General features: G+C 35.2%; 2 protein-coding genes and 1 non-coding gene across 4 annotated transcripts; 1 reads left to right on the forward strand and 2 right to left on the reverse strand.

Moving 5' to 3' along the window:
• Positions 1-602: 602 nt before the first annotated feature.
• On the reverse strand, positions 603-2,048 carry LOC108330202 (uncharacterized). The gene is made up of 2 exons (XM_017564705.2): positions 1,595-2,048; positions 603-1,012 (listed from the first exon to the last, which is right to left on the reverse strand). Exons 1-2 carry the CDS (start codon positions 2,046-2,048, stop codon positions 603-605), a joined length of 864 nt encoding a protein of 287 aa, XP_017420194.2.
• A 4,939-nt stretch (positions 2,049-6,987) lies between these two features.
• Positions 6,988-9,497, forward strand: LOC108330919 (uncharacterized). 2 transcript variants are annotated; one of them, XM_017565520.2, is made up of 6 exons: positions 6,988-7,293; positions 7,389-7,500; positions 7,920-8,292; positions 8,454-8,925; positions 9,033-9,070; positions 9,169-9,497. In XM_017565520.2, the coding sequence occupies exons 1-6, from the start codon at positions 7,239-7,241 to the stop codon at positions 9,211-9,213; spliced, it is 1,095 nt and encodes a 364-aa protein (XP_017421009.1). In that variant the 5' UTR covers positions 6,988-7,238; the 3' UTR covers positions 9,214-9,497. The 2 variants fall into 2 exon arrangements, with proteins under 2 accessions (XP_017421009.1, XP_017421010.1); XM_017565521.2 differs by having other exon boundaries at positions 6,992-7,293; positions 7,932-8,292.
• A 4,991-nt stretch (positions 9,498-14,488) lies between these two features.
• Positions 14,489-14,561, reverse strand: TRNAA-UGC (transfer RNA alanine (anticodon UGC)). The gene has a single exon. It is a non-coding gene; the product is annotated as a tRNA-Ala (tRNA).
• Between the last annotated feature and the right edge of the window lie 6,398 nt (positions 14,562-20,959).

The following is a 20,959-nucleotide window of genomic DNA, read 5'->3' on the forward strand; positions in this document are numbered from 1 at the left end:
GCCTCCTCTGGTGTGCAATTCTCCAAAGCTTTTGTTGGACTTCTGTTCAAAAGATACGTTGCTGTGGAGACAGCTTCTCCCCATAAGCAGTCTGGTAATTTCTTGTATTTTAACATACACCAAGTCATGTCGAGCAGCACTCTATTTCTCCATTCAGCCAGCCCGTTGTGTTGTGGAGTGTAGGGAGATACTACTTCATGTATTATGCCTCTGTCACTGCAGTACTTGTTCATTTCATGAGAATTGAACTCTCCTCCACCGTCAGTTCTGAGTAGTTTAAGATGAAGTCTGGATTGTCTCTCCACCATGACACAAAATTTGACAAAGCATGAGTAAACGTTTTTCTTTTCCTTGATCAGATAAGTTCAGATTTTTCTGGTCCATTCATCAACAAAAATAAGAAAATACTTATTACCTCCAATGGATTCTTGCTCGAAGGGTCCACACACGTCTGAGTAAACAACTTCAAGAGATTGCTTTGCCCTCTTGTGTGATGTCTTCTATAACTGTTTCCTGGTCTTCTTTCCAATCACACAGCCTTCACACACCTTCTCTGGTGGATGAATCTCAGGAACTCCTATCACCATGTCTTTATCCTTCAACTATCTCAGACTTCTAAAATTTAGATGTCCATAACGGTAATGCCACAACCACTCTTCTTCCTCGATATTGATAGATGATAAACACTGAATAGTGGTAGCACTAAGCTTCACCTTGAAAGTTTTGTTCTTTGCTAATGGAGCTTTGAGCACAAGACGTTTTCTATCATCAAATATCTCTATATGCTTTTGATGCATGTTCATAGTGTATCCTTTTTCAAGTAAATGCCCAAGACTGAGCAGATTGCTCTTCATCTTTGGTACGTATAGCACGTTGTTCATGTACGCGGGTTGTCCGTTCTTGCTTCTGATCATAATCCTTCCGGCACCTTCGGCCATTATTACATTGTTATCAGCAAACCTCACTCTGCTTTTAACACTAGAATCCAGATCTATTAGCCACTCCTTCTTGCCTGTCATGTGATTAGAATAACCTGTATCTAAGTACCAGTAGTTGTCATTTTCTGCATGCTTCGTATTGATAGACATCAACACATGTTCAAATTCTTGACCCTTGTGTAACGCTCATTCACACTCGTGTGACGCTCGTTCAGTTTCGTTGTTGACGACCGTTTGGTTATACGACCGTTCGATTTCTTCATCAATATCCATTGACGTTCGTCCAGCTTCTTTGTTGATTAATGTTTGTTCATTTTCATTGTTGATGACCGTTCGGTTTCTCCATCAATATCCATTGACGTTCGTCCAGCTTCTTTGTTGATTTCTCCATCATCTCCCGTTCGGTGAAACGAAAATATCCTTCCGGTCTCTTCAACACCCGCTCGGTTTTAGGCTTGATTCATTCAATAGTAGAGACTGTTCGGAAGACAACCATTCTGTCTCATCACACGTCTGCACCCGTTCGGTAATGGACATCAACAATATATGATCTGAATCAGAGTCACCTGTATCTTGAAAAAGATTTGCCTCATCACTCTTGTTCTTCTTTATGGCCTCATTGTGCCAGCATTAAGACGAATAATGACCGAACTTACTACATGTATAAAATTGGATATTCCTCTTATCAACATTCTTTCTTCCTCTTCCTCTCATTTGCTTTCCGCCTCTTTTGCTTCCATCTTTGTGTTCACTGTGTTCCTCTTCAGCATTCTGATCAGAGACATTCAGATTTCTACCTCTGGTTCGACCTCCCCGTGCTCGACCTCTGCTTCTTCCAGCGCTTTGTCCTCTAGGTTTAAAGCTGCTTCTTGCTTGTAAAGCTTGATTCAAACTCGTTTCATTTTCGGTTTTCTTTCTTTCAAGCAGGCGTTGTTCATGAGCTTCCAGCGAGTTCTGCAACTCTTCCACTTTCATGTCTTCCATGTTTTTGCTTTCTTCAATTGCTACAGCAATATGATCGTATTGCAGAGTTAGCGTTCTAAGAATCTTCTCCACGATTTTCTTGTCCTTTACCACCTTGTCGCATGCTCTCATGGCGTTCACCACCATTTGTATCCTGCTTATATACTCAACAATCGATTCTTGTTCTCTCATGCCTAAGAATTTGTATTGTCGTTAGAGCGATTGTAGTTTGATCTTCTTGACCTTGCCTGTGTTGTCGTAGCCTTCTTGAAGAATGTCCCAGATTTCTTTCGCCGTGCCTGCCTTTGATACCTTCTGGAATATGGTGGCCGACACGCATTGGTGTAGCAGCATTCGGGCTTTACAATCTAATTTCTTGTTCTCTTTACGCTGTCGCTTTGTTTCTTCAGAATCCCCCTTCAATGGCTCTTTAAAACCCTTCTTGACCACTTCATCTACTTCTTGAAATCCAAGAATGACATCCATCTTTACACATCAGTCGTCGAATCCTTTTCTGTCGAACACCGAAAGATTACTGTATATCACGCCAGCCATTTCTTCTTGATCGGTTACTAATCCACCAGGTTTTCGAACCTGGCTCTGATACCACTGTTGACGTTGGCAGACGTAGGGTATGCGAGATGAAAATGGTGCAAAGGATGTGAGAGAGAGAGAGAAAGAGCGAGCGGAAAGCAGATATTAGAATGAAAGGTAAATTGTATTATTCAAAAACTAACTAAAAGAAGAAATAGTAAAAGAGTATATAAGCGGTCCAACGAGCGCACAATAACTAACACTCGTCAGTTGGGGCGGTTGCTTTTAGTTTACAATAACAAACCCTAAAAATAATTTAATAGTTTAAAACTTAATATGTCTATAAAAATATAAATAATAGACTTTGTAAACATATGGATAAATCATGTGCAAAAATAGAATAGACTATCTAAAAGTATAAAGGATATCAAGAAATATGTTGAGTTGACTTGCACTTGTAAAAAAAGCGTATTTTAACTTGCACATGACGCTTCGGTTTCAGAAAAACCGAAGCCTATAGACCGAACGACTTCGGTTATTAACGAAATGATACCTAAAGACCGAACGACCTCGTTTTTTTGAGTGACCGAAGCAGTAGTTTACCGAAGGGTCTCGGTGAACGCCTAACCGAGGCATTTAGTCCTGTCTAAGAGATCGAACGACTTCGGCTTTTTTGTAGAACCGAAGCAATAGTTGACCGAACGGCTTCGATTGAGTGCCTAACCGAAACATTTAGTCCTGTACAGACCGAACGACCTCGCTTGTTTGTAGAACCGAGGTCTTTAGTCCTGTCATCTCTGCCACTAACATACATACTGAAAGGACTGAACGACCTCTCTGCCACTAACGTACAGACTGAACAGACCGAACGACCTCGTTTGTTTGCAGAACCGAGGCAGTAGTTGACCGAACGGCCTCGGTTGGGCGCCTAACCGAGACATTTAGTCTTGTCATCCCTGCAAATCCCTCTACTGCCACTGTGACTGAAGAGACCGAACGACCTCTCTGCCACTAACGTACGGACTGAACAAATCGAACGGCCTCGCTTGTTTGCAGAACCAAGACGATAGTTGACCGAACGACCTCGGTTGGGCGCCTAGCCGAGGCATTTAGTTCTGTCATCCCTATAAATCCCTTTGCTGCCACTCTAACTAAAGAGACCGAACGGCCTCTCTGCCACTAACGTACAGACTGAACAGACCGAACGACCTCGCTTGTTTGCAGAACCGATACAGTAGTTGACCGAACAGCCTCAGTTGGGCGCCTAACCGAGGCATTTAGTCCTGTTATCCCAGTAAATCCCTCTGCTACCACTGTCATGTACAGACTAAAGAGACCAAAAAACCTCGCTTTTTTGCATAATCGAGACAGTAGTTGACCGAACAGCTTCGGTTGAACGCCTAACCGAGGCGTATAGGTTTAAATTATTTTGAAAAATGCCATTCACTGAAACTATTACGCATCGGTTGACCGAACGGCCGAGGTAGTAGAGCATTTATGGCACTACACCTCCACTTTCGCGAACAATTTTCTTCACGCGATCTTTCTTCTTCCACTAAGCAAACACTATTCTCCAGCACTGCCCACTGCTTGCGCCTCCCCCTGCGCGTTCGTCGCACCTGCTTCGTCGTTCTCGCCCCACCTCCGTGGCCGTTGTCGGACCGCCTCCTTCGCTCCTCCCTCGCGAGGACTCGCTCATATCTCGTTACCATGGGTCGTCGCCACTAGCGTTCATTGCTACCACCTTCGTTGTTATCGCGTCATTGGTGTCGTTGTTGTTGCCTTCGTCGATGCTTCCATCTCACTGCCTGCATTTCGTGAACAAAGCATCCACCTCCATTTCTTTTTAGGTTGCCTGCATTGCTCTCTAGGTTGCACCAATGCCGTCGTCACCACTGTTAGGTGCACCACTGTCACTCTCTAGGGTTTTGAGTTTGGGGAATTTCTTTTTGGGGATCCGTTCCAGCTGTTTTGGTCCGTGAGGGTTGTTGATGGTTGCGTCAGTTGGAGAAGAAGACCTCCTGTGGTGGCCTGTGGTGGTCCGGTAAAGTTGGCACGGTTGTTGGGTGGTGGTCTGGTAAAGGTGGCACGGCAAAGGTCTCGCGAGAGGCGGAAAAGGAGGACGCAGGTCACAACCGATCGGTCTCACGAGAGGCGAAAAAGCTGGCGAAACCGATCGGTTAAAAAAATAAAATAAAAAATACTCTACTGCCTCGGTTAATATCCCAACAGAGGCATTTTAATTTGAGATACTGCCTCGGTTCAGAAGGAACTGAGGCGAAAACCGATCCCTTTTTGACTCGGTTTAGAACCGAGACATTAAGCTTATCCCTTTTTACCTCGCCTGTATATGTCTCGGTTGCAGAACCGGTGCCTATAAGCAAAAATAATCGGTGTCATTTTCCTTGATTACACTAGTGTTGCTAAAAATATAAATTAGAGTATGAGTATACTCACATAATGATTTTTGCTATATTTTTCTAGTTTGTGTTGTCGACTCCAATTACATATGGTGCTCTACTTTCTGATTTCTATCTAATACGGGACTTAGACTTACATTTGGATTTTTAATAATAAATACATTAGTGGTATATTTAAAAACAATTAATTTGTTAGTTTTTACTTTTTGTTATGATCTTATTAAAGTCTTAAACTTTACATCTTCAAGTTAAAAGTAGTAAAAAGTGAATTTAAAGAATATAAAGCAAAATTTATGATATTATGAAGTATGATTTTGTTATTAAACGTATTTAATTTAAAATTTAAAATGAACAGTACACTATTTTAATTTATTTTGTTATAAATATAATTATTTATAACGTTTCTATGTACATAATAAAAATATGAAATTTTTTCAAAAATAAGAATATTTATACTATGAATTAAAATAAAAAAAATAAATACAATCTGTTTAAGAAAAAATTTATTACATTAAAATTTATTTTATATTATAGTGTAAACAATTTTGAATTATCAATTTAAGAAATAAAAGTAAAATATATTTTTCTAATTTTTATTTTATTAAATGACCAAATAATTATAAATCATAAAATGATAAAATTAAAAATGTAAAAGAAAAGTATAAAATATGTTTAATATTTTAAATATAAGTTATTTATATATATTTTTATTATATTTGTCTCTATTTATTAGACTTGTCAAATCAATATACATATTATTATTTTATATTTATATATATATATATATATATATATATTTAATGACAATATAAATACATTAATAATTTATTTAAAGACAATTAATTTGTTATATTTTTGTTTTAGACTTATTAAAGTCATAAACTTACAAACTTTAACCATTTCAAGTTAGAATAAAAAGTGAATATAAAACACAATTTATAATATTACGAAGAGTGAGTTCTTTTTATTACTAAATATTTTAATTTATTTTGTGACAAACATAATTATTTAAAGCGTTAAATATGTTTTTTTATCTTTAAACTTTAACGTAAAATTAGAATTAATTCTTTTTTAAACTTTGATAAAATTTGATTCTCAAATTTTTAAAATGAGTGGATATACTCATTCTAATGAAATTACATCAATTTTTTTACGCGTTAAGTGGTTGAATTGATATTCAAATTACATCAATTTTTTTACTTAAAATGTTAGTCCAGAAAACAAAATAAATATAAATAAAAAAAATTAGAAATGTCAAACATTAAAAAGTTAGCTTTTTGAAATACTTGTCAACAAAATAAAATAGATAATAAAGTAGATTTGCTAGTATTTTTTTTCTTATATCAAAATAAATACAATTCAAAAAAATTAAAAATATCAAATGACTAAAAACTAATTTTTGAGACATTTCTTAATAAAATAAAATAAATAGTAAAAGTATCATACAATAATAACTTGGGTATACGAGAACATAAGAATATACATTTAGGACAAATTATCTTTAAATCAGGTTCGATGAACAAGATTACTTATATGTTATATGGATCTCTTTAACTTTCTCCTTTTAATTTGAATGTTTCAAAATTTCTTTCTTTTCATTAAACGAGTATACATATACATATATCTATATATTATTTAAAAAAAAATTACTTTGAGTGTTTAGTAATAATAAAAAAGAAATTCTTTAATTTAAAAATAATAGTATGAACGACATTTGCGTGTGATGATTATTAATATTAAAAGAATTATTTTTTGAGTTAATTCAGAAATATATACTACTTTAGACGTTAAATGTTAGAAATGATTAAAGATAGTGAATCTGAAGCTGAAAATTAGATATAAATAACCATGGTATAAGAATTCCCTTTTTACTTAAATAAAAGGGAAGAGGTCTCTTCGAAACAACAAATATTCAACCTATCTTGCCAACTTTTAGCCAAAGGACGCAATAGTCAAATTTCTGCGAAATAATTATTGGTATAACTCAGTTTCCAAACTCCGACCCAAACGGTTCTCTCTTGCTTTTCTAAAACGTAACGAAAGCTTAATTTTGAAATTTGAATTTCGAATAACGGAGGGAGCCTCTCATGTTGAAGAAAACAAACCCTGCATTGCTAGCAAATGGGTCCACCAATGTCATTTTTCATCTCTCTGTTTCCACCTTCATAACCGTTCATCAACAGAGCCTCTGTTTTCCATGTCAGCATGGTCAACATCAACCTCCCAAATTTTGAGTTTTTCCCGCCCCAAGCCCAAACCGGACGCCACAACCTTCTACTATAAATAATTCCAAACGCCGTAACATCATCAACTCGTAATCACTCAACGCATCTAATCTAATCACAACTTCTTTGCTTCCCATTCTCGCAATTCAGATTCAGATATGGAAGAACCCGTCATCGAACAGTCCTCCTCTGCTGCTGCTACTGCTTCCTCTGGTACACTCTCTCTCAATCTTACACCTTTCTTTCTACTTTTTCACCCTACAATAACAATTGAAATGGGTAGAGTTCTGTTTTGGTTTATGGTTCAGGGAACACTGCCAGACCCAGGCTTCAAAAGTATGCGCTTCGCTCTGGCAATAAATCCAAGGAAGACAAGTCAGATAATACACCCAATTTCTCCAATCCTTGTGAATCAAAGAGGTAATTGCTTTGCTTTTAGTTTAATTTTCAGACTCACTGAAAAGAGAAAGTAATTTATTCATCTGCAGTTTAGAGGAGTTGTACAATATCATCTTGGGCATGAATTCTTATTTATGACATTAATGATAGCTACCTTAATTTTTTGAGAAAAAGTATGATGATTTACTTACAAGTTACATGGACAGTTTAAATGTTTCTATAACTACTGCAACTAACAAGCAGTTTTTAAAGAACTTTGTCTAATCACTAATACTTAATTATGGGTTTCGGTTCTGTTAAAAATTGAGGTCAAGGCAAATAATTTTCACATTTTAAACTAAAATTTATGTTCTTTGTCGCTTAGAAATGTGAGGAATATAAGAAATTATGATTGGAGGAGTCAATTTTTATATATATGTATGTCTTTAAAAGAGTTACAGTTTTCTCTTCAGGGGCAGAAGTTTGGGTGCTTCAAGTGTTAGTAAAAGTGTGAGTGTTCTAGATTTTTCTGGCAAGGAGAAGTCTGGTAGTGCCAAGCCACCCAGAAGACTCTCAATTCCTGCCAAAGCACCAGCCACTTCGAGACCGAAGCTGGGTGGCAACATTACCCCAATCTCCGAGACTAGAACTTTGAGGAGTGCTTTAGGTCAAGGCAGAAGCAAAACACCCGTTTCTGACATTTCCAAGACAACAAAGTTAAATCTTCTAACTTCGGCTTCATATTGGTTGAACCAGATTAAGCTCTCTGAAACTGCTTCCAAGCACTCAATTTCACTTGCCTTCTTCAAACTAGCTTTGGAGGCAGGATGTGAGGTACTGCCTAAATCAAATAATCAATACACACAAATACACAATTGTTTATGGATCTGATATGGCATATTGGCTAACTTGTGTGCAAATACAGCACCTTGTATGTTTGCAATATCTGAGCCAATTTTTCTAATGATTTATTTTTCTTTGAATATGAATCACAGCCTCTCGGGCCAATGCAAGAAGAGCTAAAATCTTATGTGAGAAGACATCAACTTGACGATGGCATTGGTGAAACTGTGAAATCATTGTTTGAGAGGTATGGCATCTCAGAAAGCATGGAGCAGTTGCAGTTGTCTGAAACTATTTCAAATGTGCCCGAAGAGGGAACTCGGTCTTCTGATGATGATGTCCATAGCTCGTCTTCTACCACTGAGAGTAGAAAACTGAAGCCCAGGAGCTTAAATTCTACCAAACTCACACCTTCAACGGAGTCAACAAAGAATCAAAAGAGTAATCTTGGATCCAGTTTGAGAGGGAATTTCAGCACCAGCACCAACAACACAACTCCAAGGACTTCTCTAGACAAAAGGAATAATAGGTTGGTTAAAAAATCTGAGAAGCCAAGCAAGCAAGAATCAAACAAAGAAAAGGGCATGGTAAAGAAGCAGGAAAAGAAATCTGATGTCAAAGAAGGCAAGTTCCCAAATGTGCAAAGCAATATTTGTGTTATGCTATATCTATGATACAATGTAGCAATTCTTTTAGTCTATCACTTACCATAATTCTTTTTCTGCTCACAGCTGCAGCTAGCGCACCAAAGAGCAACAAAGAAAATATGGTATATATGTCTTGCTAAGTAACAATTCTAGTTTTCTTTTAAATTGTTGATGTAGTAAAATATATAGCTTATGGTTTTTTTTTTCTCCAATCTTGTAGCAAACTCTAAGCACTGAAGAGATCAGCGTGGCAGAAGTCGTGTAAACAATCTGCAGTTTGCATTTCTGAATTTTTGTGATTCTGAGTGGAGCGTGCTTTTGTATAGGCTGCATTTCTCTTCGCTTGGTCACTTGACATATTTTTGTGTTTGTGTCATGTTACTATTATCATACACTTGTTAATCAAACCATACTGCATCGAATGTTGTTGTTTGTGTATATAAATGTTTCTATACTGTATGTGAAGAGTGGAGATTTATTCCACAGAAACAGTATTTTTCTTCTGTATTAATTATTTTAATCTTGCAAATCATTGTTGAAGTGAGTATATTTTCTGATCCTTTTTGTGAATTAATGTCAAATGTTAAATGATATATGCTCATTACCCAGGTTTGGTCTTGAACCAGGTTAGGTGACATTTACATGCTATAATAACAGCCAGCGCCGGGAAAATCATTGTAATTTATGCTAAATATTTGTAACGTGAATAAAGATTCCTAAAACATAATTTCGAAATTTAGAATACTTAACCCTTTTTCAGTTTGAATTTGAATTATTGCACCTTACGAAATTGGGATGCGTTAATTGGACCCTTCTTCCTCCTTATGCGGCACCGTCAATATCTACTGTGAAAATGAAAATGATTTATGAACACCTAAAATATTGATCATTTCCTTATGTATATATATAGAATAAAAGTTATATATTTATAGAATATATAATGTGATGAAATAAAACAGATAAGAAAAGTAAGTACTTAATATATATATATATATATATATATATATATATATATATATATATATATATATATATATATATATATATCCTATGTATTATATAACACGGCGTCATACATATTGAAAGTGAGACAACTCATTTCTTTGATGGGTTAGAAGTGACGTTGTTTAATTCCAAAATGAAACTATTATTGTTTTTCTAAAATTATAAATAAAAATGGAAATTAAGAAAAATTAATATAATAAAAGATAGAAAAATATTCTTTAACACCAAATTAGTGTATAATCATTTAATATACACTTAGAAAAAGAAGAAAAATGACAAGTATCATATTTTTGGCCAATTATGGACGAATGGTCTACGATCAATGTGTTATGATAATTGTTTGGCTAGATTTCGAGAATGTTCGAACGGTTACAAATTCTTAAAAACATTAAGTATTACTCATAATCAAGTTTATAAGTAAAATGTGCTTACTAGATATTGAGTCATAATTATATTTATGCTAATTACAAGTTCATTTCAAAAACTATAAATATAATTTTAGGTAAGAAGGTAGGTGATTATAATTATTGTGAATTTAAGATTTTACTATGATAACTGATCAACAATATAATTGACTTGAGCGTCAGAATAAAGACAAAGGAGATCAAAGACGACGTTGAGAGAGTTGGAGAAAAAGTGTGAAGGAGTGTTTTGATTGTGATCTCCGACCCCACACCTAAAACAAACATTTTTGTAGCGAATCTTGTTTGACTTATTAATATGTTAGATTATGATGTCATTTCATTCCTATCTAACTTTGTATTCTTTATTTGATTTTCTTGTTCATATTTCGAAAGAGATTCAAAGTTAGAAGTAACCATAATCTTTCTTAGATAGAATCGTATCGCTCAATATGACATGTTGTCTTTCTTATCAATTGCAATGTACACCTTTGCTAAATAATGATTCACCTTATGAGCTTTTGCATGGTTCGCTTTGTGATCTTTTTTTACTCAAAAGTTGTCTTAGGCGTCATTTTAGTCTTCAAACCTCATACCAAAGGCTACTTCATTCTTAATCCTACCAATCACAGAATTAAAATTTCTTGTGATGTTATTTTTTATGAAAATCACTTTCCATATCAATGCATAAGCACTAATCCTGGTGCTTTTAAAAATAACTATTTTTCTCTCCTTATACCTAATAACTATGCTCATGACTATATTTTTCTTGATATTTCTACTCTTATGCTCAATATTGATGAACAAACTGATGCTAACATACCTAATAATTCTATCACTAATGTTACCTCTGACTATGTTTCACATGATTTAGTTTTTCCCGATTCTAAGTCTAATATCTTTGATCATGTCACTAACATACAACATGCTTCTTATCTTCTTGATTTTAAACCAATAATGTTGTGAGATATCCTATTGAGAATTATTTAGATTACAATCGTCTTTCTTCCTATTTTAAACATATTATCATGACCATTTTTTATTCTAATGAACCCAAAAGTTGCACACATGCTTCAAAATATCCCCAATGGGTTTAAGCCATTCAGGATGAATTAACATCCTTAGAAGCTAATCAAACTAGGGTCGTCACTAACTTACATCCTGGAAAAATCGTCATCGGTTGTCGTTGGGTATACAAGATTAAACACAAATTTGATGAATTTGTTGATCGCTTCAAGACAAGACTAGTTGCAAAGGACTACATTCAACTTGAGGGTCTTGACTTCTTAGACATATTTGCTCATATTGCCAAGCTCACAACCTTCTGGTTATTGCTTGTTATTGCCATATCTCATAATTGGATTATCAAACAACTCAATGTCAATAATGCATTCCTCCATGGTGATTTCCATGAGAAAGTTTACATGAAGCTCCCAACCATATTTCATTGTACAGAACCAAATAAATTGTGCAAATTACAACGTTCACTATATGGTCTAAAACAGGTTGGGCGAAAATGGTACGCTAAGCTTTCTCAGTTCCTTATCTCTAATAACTACACATGGTCTTTTGCAAATCATTTAAAGCACACAAACATCATCCCCAATACATGAGGAATAATACCTAACGAATCATACATGCATTCAAGTCTCACATACCCTTGTAAACAAATCCAAATACATACATTACATCATTTGAATCATCCAAAACCCATCATTATGCATATTATACCCCAACAAACACAATATACTACATATGATTATCATACCATCTTTATAACATATATTTGCATGGTAAAACCCCCAAACATCATAACTTTATTTTCCCTTAACATCAATACTTATTTTTATGGGATAACCTAACAAAGCCATGCATACTTTCATAGGGAAAACACAACACAAATATTACATAAACCCTATCCTCATGCATACACAAACCCTTACCCAACAATAACCATAGATAATCATAATCAAAATCATGTACACATGCATCAAAACAAGGATTGTCAATCAAAATAATCAAGAACATATAACATACAACAATAAGCAAACAAAGATAAACTTCCTTATACATTCGCCAATACCAGGGCTTTATCTACACTCCAAAAACACCACAAATCTTCCCTTGCACTAATGTTTTCTACAACTTCTTTGCCTCCCTTCCCAGAAAACATATTTCTTTCATTTTCTCTTTATTTCTCTCTTTGATGCAGGGTTTCTAAGGTTTCTAAAAAAATGTACCCACCTCCCTGTATCTTAGTTTTTATAAATTACCTCCACCCTATCTCTAATATTCCCAACATAATAATATATTTTTAAATCTAAATCTATCTAAATCTCTATCTTTTTCTGTATTCCACATTCATTCCTCTATCTCTTTATTTTGTTTAATTTATTTTGCATGCTTTTACTTCCTACATCCCCTTATTTAATTTCTACACCAATTATTAAAGGTGAAAGACCATTAATAATTGAACCCACAATTAACCTAAAGGTTTCCTTTAACTCTCTTTCTACTTAGAATTGAACCCACAACCATTTAATCCTATACCACCCTTCTATCAACAAGTCAACCCATCACATTGGTACTATCAAACACACACATATCACAATCCAACAAACATACCAAAACATGTTTTAAACTTTATTAAAATAACTACAAAGAAATAACATAATTATGTTTTGACAAAGATATACACACACAACACCTTATTAGACATATCAACTCTTAAAAGAAAACATACTCAAGTCAATATAAAACTTTATTCCTAAACCCCTTATTTTCCACAAGTCTTACGTTGTGAGGCTCAATTGTCTTCACGAATCAACATCTGGTAAGTTTAGCGGGGATGTAGTTGAGACTGAGGAGGTGGTTCTCCATTCTCCAGACCGATCAGCTTCTACTGACTTTTGTAGGTAGATATCATATTTCATGTGTTGCTTGTCATGTCGTTGTTCTATTGGATTTGCGTGGTTACCATTACGTTGGACTTCATCTTGTGGGAAAGTTGTGTGTGGTGACCATAAGAAGGTGAGGCTAGGGAAACATTTTACCGGAATGTTCTTACCCGAACCTTGAGCATAGGCTTATGGGCAGGTGGCAAGATCCTAATGGTGGGTTGATTGCACTTTTTGTATGGGAAGGATCATTGTTGAGAGAGGGGAATTTCACCTACAAAAGACTCTCCCTCGTTCAAGTCAATAAGATAATTAAGATATTTTAAAATAAGGTGAGAATGAGTGGTTATGAAGTGAGTATTTCTTGGGGGATGCTAGTTGTATTTCTAGGATTGACATGAATTGTGAGCCTATGTTCCTATTGTAATAGTACTTACCTAAGGAGTATAATAATAATATAATAAATAATAACATAATGATAAATAATAATCAACATACTAAATTGTCAATATGTAATTATAATATGTGAATATTATTCAAATAGATGTAACTTTGAACTACTCCATGAAAAAAGACTTAAACTATTTTATTAGATTTCACTTTTTATCATGTTTATTGTGTCAAGTAAAAATATATTTATTTATTATAAACATGAAAGATAATATGATATCATATTTCTATTATATATTAAAGTAAATAAATATCAAATAAATCTAAACAAATGTACGATGGATAAAGATTTTTTTTTAAAACAACAAAACATAAAACAAGAGAACGAAAGAGAGTGACAAAAACCTTAAAATGAATATAAAAGTTATTATAATTTTAAAATATTTGTTGTTTTGTATTATTTGAAATATTACAAATATGAAATATTGTATTATAATTTTAATTTTTGTCACCGATAAATTCAATTTTAATAGGGGTAATGTTTAATATTATAAGTAGCTACCTCTCAATTTATTTAATTAGATAGAGAATAAGTTAAAATGATACTATGCAACTTACCTTCTCATGCTACAATGCCATTTTCCTTGATTTTTTTAAGATGTTAGGTCAAAATATAACGAATTGTTCCATTTTATCACTCTTATTAAAAAAAATCATGTTCTTGAAAGAAAAGTCATAAAAGTTAAATTTTAAAAATCCATGAATAATGTTATGAAGACAAATTTTGCAAATTTCGTTTTTGTTTTTTAAGAAAACTTATTAAATGAAAGAAGAGATGAAAAAGAAATGGAGATGCAAGGGATCGAACCCTGTACCTCCCGCATGCAAAGTGGGCGCTCTACCATTTGAGCTACATCCCCAGTTGTTCTAATACTATGTAATAATGTATCTAATCAAGCTACAACAAATAAAGATAATATCATATGCATGAATGAAACATATAGAAACGTCTTTGATAAAATAGATTTTTTTACAAACGGCCCAACACTGTGCACTTAATCCAGTGTGTGGCCCAGTCCAATGCGGCTTGGTATTTGCCAAGCATTGTGACTTCCAGCGTGGCAGAAACAGACCACGAGAAACCTGAGGGAGAAGCGAGATTAGGGCGTCGAGAAGCTTCGCCTTGGGAGCTGCTTTAGGAGCGATCCGGCGACGAAGGAGGCCACTGTTCGAGGTGATGATGAAGACAAAAATGGAGAGGATAAAGACAGAGGTAAGAAAAACTCTTCCTTGTATTATTTTGGTGTATCTGAAAATATTACATGCTCTGTCAAATTGTATATTGAAACTGCAACAGAGAAGCTCTATTTATAGAGCTTCTGTAAACCCAAAACTGTAAACAAACAAAACTGCAAAACAACCGTAACAAACTAACTAACTGTAAATTACAAGACTACTGTCTCTTGTTGACAGTAGTGAATATTTATTCCCAATAGCCTCCCCTCAAGCTGGACGATGTATTGTCATCAGTCCAAGCTTGGGAACAATAGTCTTGAATCTGACGCGGTGAGGAAACTTGGTGAAGATATCGGCCAGTTGCTCGTCAGATCGCACGGGAAGAAGATTTAGAAGGCCCTCCTGGATTTTCTCACGGACGACATGGCAGTCAAGTTCAATATGTTTAGTCCGTTCGTGAAAGCTCTGGTTATGAGCTATGTGCCTTGCAGACTTGTTGTCGCAGTACAAGGCTGGGATTCCTGTCTCTTCAATCTGAAGGTCCTTTAGGAGATAACTCAGCCACTGTATCTCACATACAGTGGCTGCAAGGGCTCTATATTCAGCTTCAGTGGAGGATCTAGAAACGGTCCTCTGCTTCTTAGATTTCCAGGAGATAAGGGAAGATCCAAAGAAGATACAGAAACCAGTTGTGGATCTTCTCGTGTCAGGGCATGTTGCCCAGTCTGAATCGCTAAAGGCTTTTAGCTGCATAGGAGAATCAACTGCAAAGAACAATCCCTCAGATGGTTTGGACTTTATATACCTGAGAATGTGCTGTATAGCACGATAGTGGTGATCAGTAGGTGAATGTACAAATTGACTAAGCAGATTAATTGAAAAACACAAGTCGGGTCTGGTATTTGTGAGATACAACAACTTCCCTATTAGCCTTCTGTAAGGTCCTGGGTCATCTAGGTAGTTGTTGGGCTTGTATAGTGAACTTGTATCACTTAGGAAGGGAGTAGATGAAGGTTTGCATCCCAACATTCCTGTTTCCTCCAGTATGTCCAAAGCATATTTTCTTTGACATAGGTGGATGCCCTTTTTAGATCTGGCCACTTCCATTCCTAGGAAGTATTTGAGCTCTCCAAGATTCTTTATTCGAAACTTGTTGTGTAGAAGCCTCTTTATGCGATTGATTTCCACCATGGAGTTTCCTGCTAGCACAATATCATCAACATATACAAGCAGAGCAGTGAAACTTGTAGGTGTTTTTCTAATGAACAATGAATGATCAGATTTGGATTGGGTGTAATTAGCATTTATAAGGAAAGTAGAAAGTTTCTCAAACCATTGTCTGCTGGCCTGCTTTAAACCATATAATGACTTAATTAGTTTGCAAACTTGTCCCTTATTTGAGACATTCAAACCTGGGGGTGTCTCCATATAGACTTCCTCATTAAGATCTCCATGTAGAAAAGCATTGTCAACGTCTAGTTGGTGTAGGAACCAATTGTTTGAGGCAGCTAGAGCAATAAGTAGCCGTACTGTGGTAAGTTTAGCCACAGGGGAGAAAGTGTCAAGGTAGTCTATGCCCTCCTGCTGTGTGTATCCTTTTGCCACCAAACGGGCTTTATACCTTTCAATGCTTCCATCACTTTTGTATTTTGTTTTGTACACCCATTTACATCCTATAGCGGTTTTTCCTGGAGGTAGTGAAGTCAAAACCCAAGTGTCATTGTCTTGCAGGGCTTTGATTTCTCTCTGCATTGCCTCTACCCATTCATTCATGCCTTTGGCCTCACTGTAGGATTTGGGTTCCTTATTTCCAGTTACAGCCATAGTGTATCTTAAATGTTTGTCTGAAAAATTGTCACAGCACAAGAGATCAGAGATTGGATATGGAGTTTTAAAGGAATTCTTTTCAGTCAAGGAATGGTTAACCTGGTGAACATAATCCTTCAAATACTCAGGGGTCTTTCTGGGTCTGTCAGATCTTCTACATCTCTGACTTTCTTGGTTGTTTTCTGTATTGTTGCTGATGTCTTCATCATCAGAGGGCAGTTGGACCTCTTCTGGATCAGTGACATCTGACCCTGTATGTCTGTCAGCATCAGTGGTATAGGGATCCTTTAGAAGATCAATGAGAGTATTAGCCCTGTCCTTTTCAGTATGACAGTCTTCCCTGCTCACCTGCAGATTTCTGTAGGGAAAAACATCTTCATGGAAGATGACATTTCTGCTTATGATGAGTTCCTTTGTATTGATGTCAAGCACAATATAGCCTTTGACACCATTTTTGTACCCTAGAAATACACCTTTTCTAGCTCTAGGGTCAAGTTTGCTTCTGTTGTTGGTAAGAGTAGATGCAAAACATAAACAGCCAAACGTTTTGAGGTTTAAATATGTGGGGGGCAGATTGTAGAGAAGGTCATGTGGAGTTTTGTTGTTAAGAGTGGTGGTAGGCAGCCTATTTATGAGATAAACAGCATGACCAATAGCATAAGACCAGTAGGCATTAGGGATATTAGCTTGGAAAATGAGACCACGGGTGACATTTAGTATGTGTTGGTGTTTTCTTTCAACAACAGAATTTTGTTCAGGTGTTTCAACACAACTCTTCTGATGATTGATTCCATGCAAGTTATAAAAATCTACACAACTAAATTCAGGACCATTATCAGATCTGATGGTTTTGATTGTCTTGTTAAACTGATTTTTAATTTTAACAACAAAATTTTGTAATAAATCTCTAGTTTGCCCTTTATTGTTCATTAGGAAAACCCATGTGTGCCTACTATAGTCATCTACTATGGTAAGAAAATACCTATGACCATGAACCGAAATGGTACTAAGAGGGCCCCATATATCACAGTGCACAATTTCAAAAGATTCAACAGTGACAGTAACACTCTTAGAAAAGGGTAATTTTCGTTGCTTAGCAAAGTGGCAGGTATCACAAACAATGTTAGTGTCAATTTTAACATAAGGAAAATTCTCACAAATCTGTTTTGTAACCCTTTCTCCAGGGTGACCTAGCCTACAATGCCACAAATTTACATCAGTGTTCTTAAAAGAGAAAGCAGTATTAGCAATGTATCTCTGGTCAGGTTCAGGCGAAGCTTGTAGGTAATAGAGTCCCTTCCAAGAGTTAGCACATCCAATCATCTTCAAAGTATGGTTCTCCTTTATCTGACAAGTCTTAGAGGTAAAAGTTAGGCTGCAGTCCAAATCTTTAATAAGACTTTGGACAGAAATCAAGTTGAAACAGAATTCAGGTATGTAAAGAACATTAAAAATGATAAAATCTTTTGAGAACTGTACTGTTCCTGCATGCTCAGCAGTGAGAGCAGTGTTGTTTGGTAATTTAACAGAGATAGGTTTAATTTTAAAGAAAGTGATAAAGTTTGTCCTATCATGGGTCACATGGTCTGTGGCCCCAGTGTCTATTATCCAGGAAAGATTACCTTCTCTATTTTCAGTGTCATTCCTTTGAACTTGATTGACTTTGTGGGTAGGCTCATCAATTTTATCCATGATTCGGAGAAGTTTCTGCATCTGTTCTGCTGTAAAGGAGTTGAAAATATTGCTATTAGCAGTACCATTAGCAGTCTGTTGTGTGCTTGGAGTCCCCTCTGTTTCAGTGTTGTTTTGGCAAGCATTTACAGAATTCCAGTCAGCCTTTTTATCTTGATTGTTGTCACCCTTTTTGTACCAAGGAGGGTATCCGTGCTTAGAGTAGCACTCATCTATAGTGTGGTTCATTTTGTTACAGTATGAGCACTGTTTACCATAGTTAGGATTTCTACCTCTTCCCCTTCCTTGGCCACGAAATCCAGAACCCCTTCCTTGGCCTTTCCACTGACTGTTTTTGTCAGTCACATTTGCCAGGATTTTTGTATCTGCAGAGTTGTGTTTTTCCTGTCTCTCTTGTTGCATAATGAGTGAGAAAACCCGGTTGATATTTGGGAGGGGTTCCATGAGAAGAATCTGTGTTTTAACAGTACTGTAAGAATCATTTAACCCTTTTAAAAAGCACATCACATGCTCCATTTCTCTATATTTCAAGGAGACTCGTGACAGATCACAGCTGCATGGAATTTTGCATGTACAAGTGGGTATGGGTCTTAAAGACTCCAACTCTTCCCATAGAATCTTTAGATCAGTAAAGAACTGGCTAACTCCTCTCTCTCCTTGCCTAATGGAATGTATTTCTTGAAGTAAATCAGAAATCTTGAAGTAGTCACCTTTGGAAAATCTTTCTTTCAGTTCATCCCACAATTCTTTGGCTTCTTCAATGTATATGACACTTTCTGCAATCTGTGGTGATAGAGTCTTTGTTATCCAAGACAAAATCATCACATTGCATCTCTCCCATACGTCAAACAATGGGTCATTCTTCTGGGGTTTCTTTATAGACCCATCAATGAACTTTATCTTGTTTTTAGAGAGCAAGGCTCTCCTCATACTTCTGCTCCAAGAGGAGTAGTTGCTGTCATTCAACGTCTGAGTAACCAGTGTGAGGCCTGGATTCTCACCTGGATGTAGATAATAGGGGCTGGATGGATTGGAAAATTGATCCATCTGATCCATGGTGGAAGAACCAGTCCAAGAAGATACCAAGAAGATACCAAGAAGAGTAAGGATGCCAAGATCAGAGCCAACGGAAGCAGAGCAGGTACTAGACCTGCTCTGATACCATTTTACAAACGGCCCAACACTGTGCACTTAATCCAGTGTGTGTGGCCCAGTCCAATGCGGCTTGGTATTTGCCAAGCATTGTGACTTCCAGCGTGGCAGAAACAGACCACGAGAAACCTGAGGGAGAAGCGAGATTAGGGCGTCGAGAAGCTTCGCCTTGGGAGCTGCTTTAGGAGCGATCTGGCGACGAAGGAGGCCACTGTTCGAGGTGATGATGAAGACAAAAATGGAGAGGATAAAGACAGAGGTAAGAAAAACTCTTCCTTGTATTATTTTGGTGTATCTGAAAATATTACATGCTCTGTCAAATTGTATATTGAAACTGCAACAGAGAAGCTCTATTTATAGAGCTTCTGTAAACCCAAAACTGTAAACAAACAAAACTGCAAAACAACCGTAACAAACTAACTAACTGTAAATTACAAGACTACTGTCTCTTGTTGACAGTAGTGAATATTTATTCCCAATAGATTTTATAAAGCTTTCCCTTCAATATACTTTTCTAAAATCAACTTTATAGTGACGTGATATATTTCAATGTTTTTACTCTAAAATTAAGTTAATATGTAAAGTATAGCGTTAAAATTCCTCTTTTTCAAAATTAGTTTCTCTAAATGGAAGAGACATTTAAGTATTTATCTTTTCGAGTCTGAAAAAACCATTTCCCAATGTTAATAAATAGAAAAATGTGATAAAAAACTATGATATTTATATTTTTGTTATTTTTTTTTGTCTCTTGATTTACTTATATGCTCATATTTCATTTTTTATATGTTCTTTTTATTTATGAAAAAAAATAATCACCAATTTATTATTTCTATTATTATTTTTCATATGTTTTGTTTCATTACGAAGAAAAAAGTGTAACTCTACTTTGTCCAATTTGATATTAAAACATTAGTTTTATATGTTTTTTTATCTCATTAGTCTTTTATATAGTAGTTTTTCATTAACATAAAAAATAGTTATTTATTATGTATTTTTTATTAACTTAATTTTAATTTTAGTTTCATGATTAAAAATTTTTGCTTAATAATTATACCTCAATATTTAATTATATTTTCGTATTTTATTTTTTAATTTTGAAGGGAAACTAAAGGTGAAGATCAAAACAATATAAATTCAACTTCTCCACTTATTTTAAAGCATGATACTGGTGATCTAATTATTTATTTTTGTTTTATAAGTGACAATAACTAAATATATAAATTTTGAGTGTATTATTTTGATTCTTTCAAAATTATTGGTGAAGATTAGAATTGTTTATTTAATTTGTGTATTAGTTTAATCATGTTTCAAATTCCTCATAAATTTAAGAATTTTAATTAAATTTTTATTGAAATATACTTTTTATTAAATATTTAAATTTTTTATACTTTCAATTGATCTTTGTTGTTTA

Source organism: Vigna angularis, chromosome 4 (assembly GCF_016808095.1).
Source record: "Vigna angularis cultivar LongXiaoDou No.4 chromosome 4, ASM1680809v1, whole genome shotgun sequence".
Lineage (NCBI taxonomy): Eukaryota > Viridiplantae > Streptophyta > Magnoliopsida > Fabales > Fabaceae > Vigna > Vigna angularis.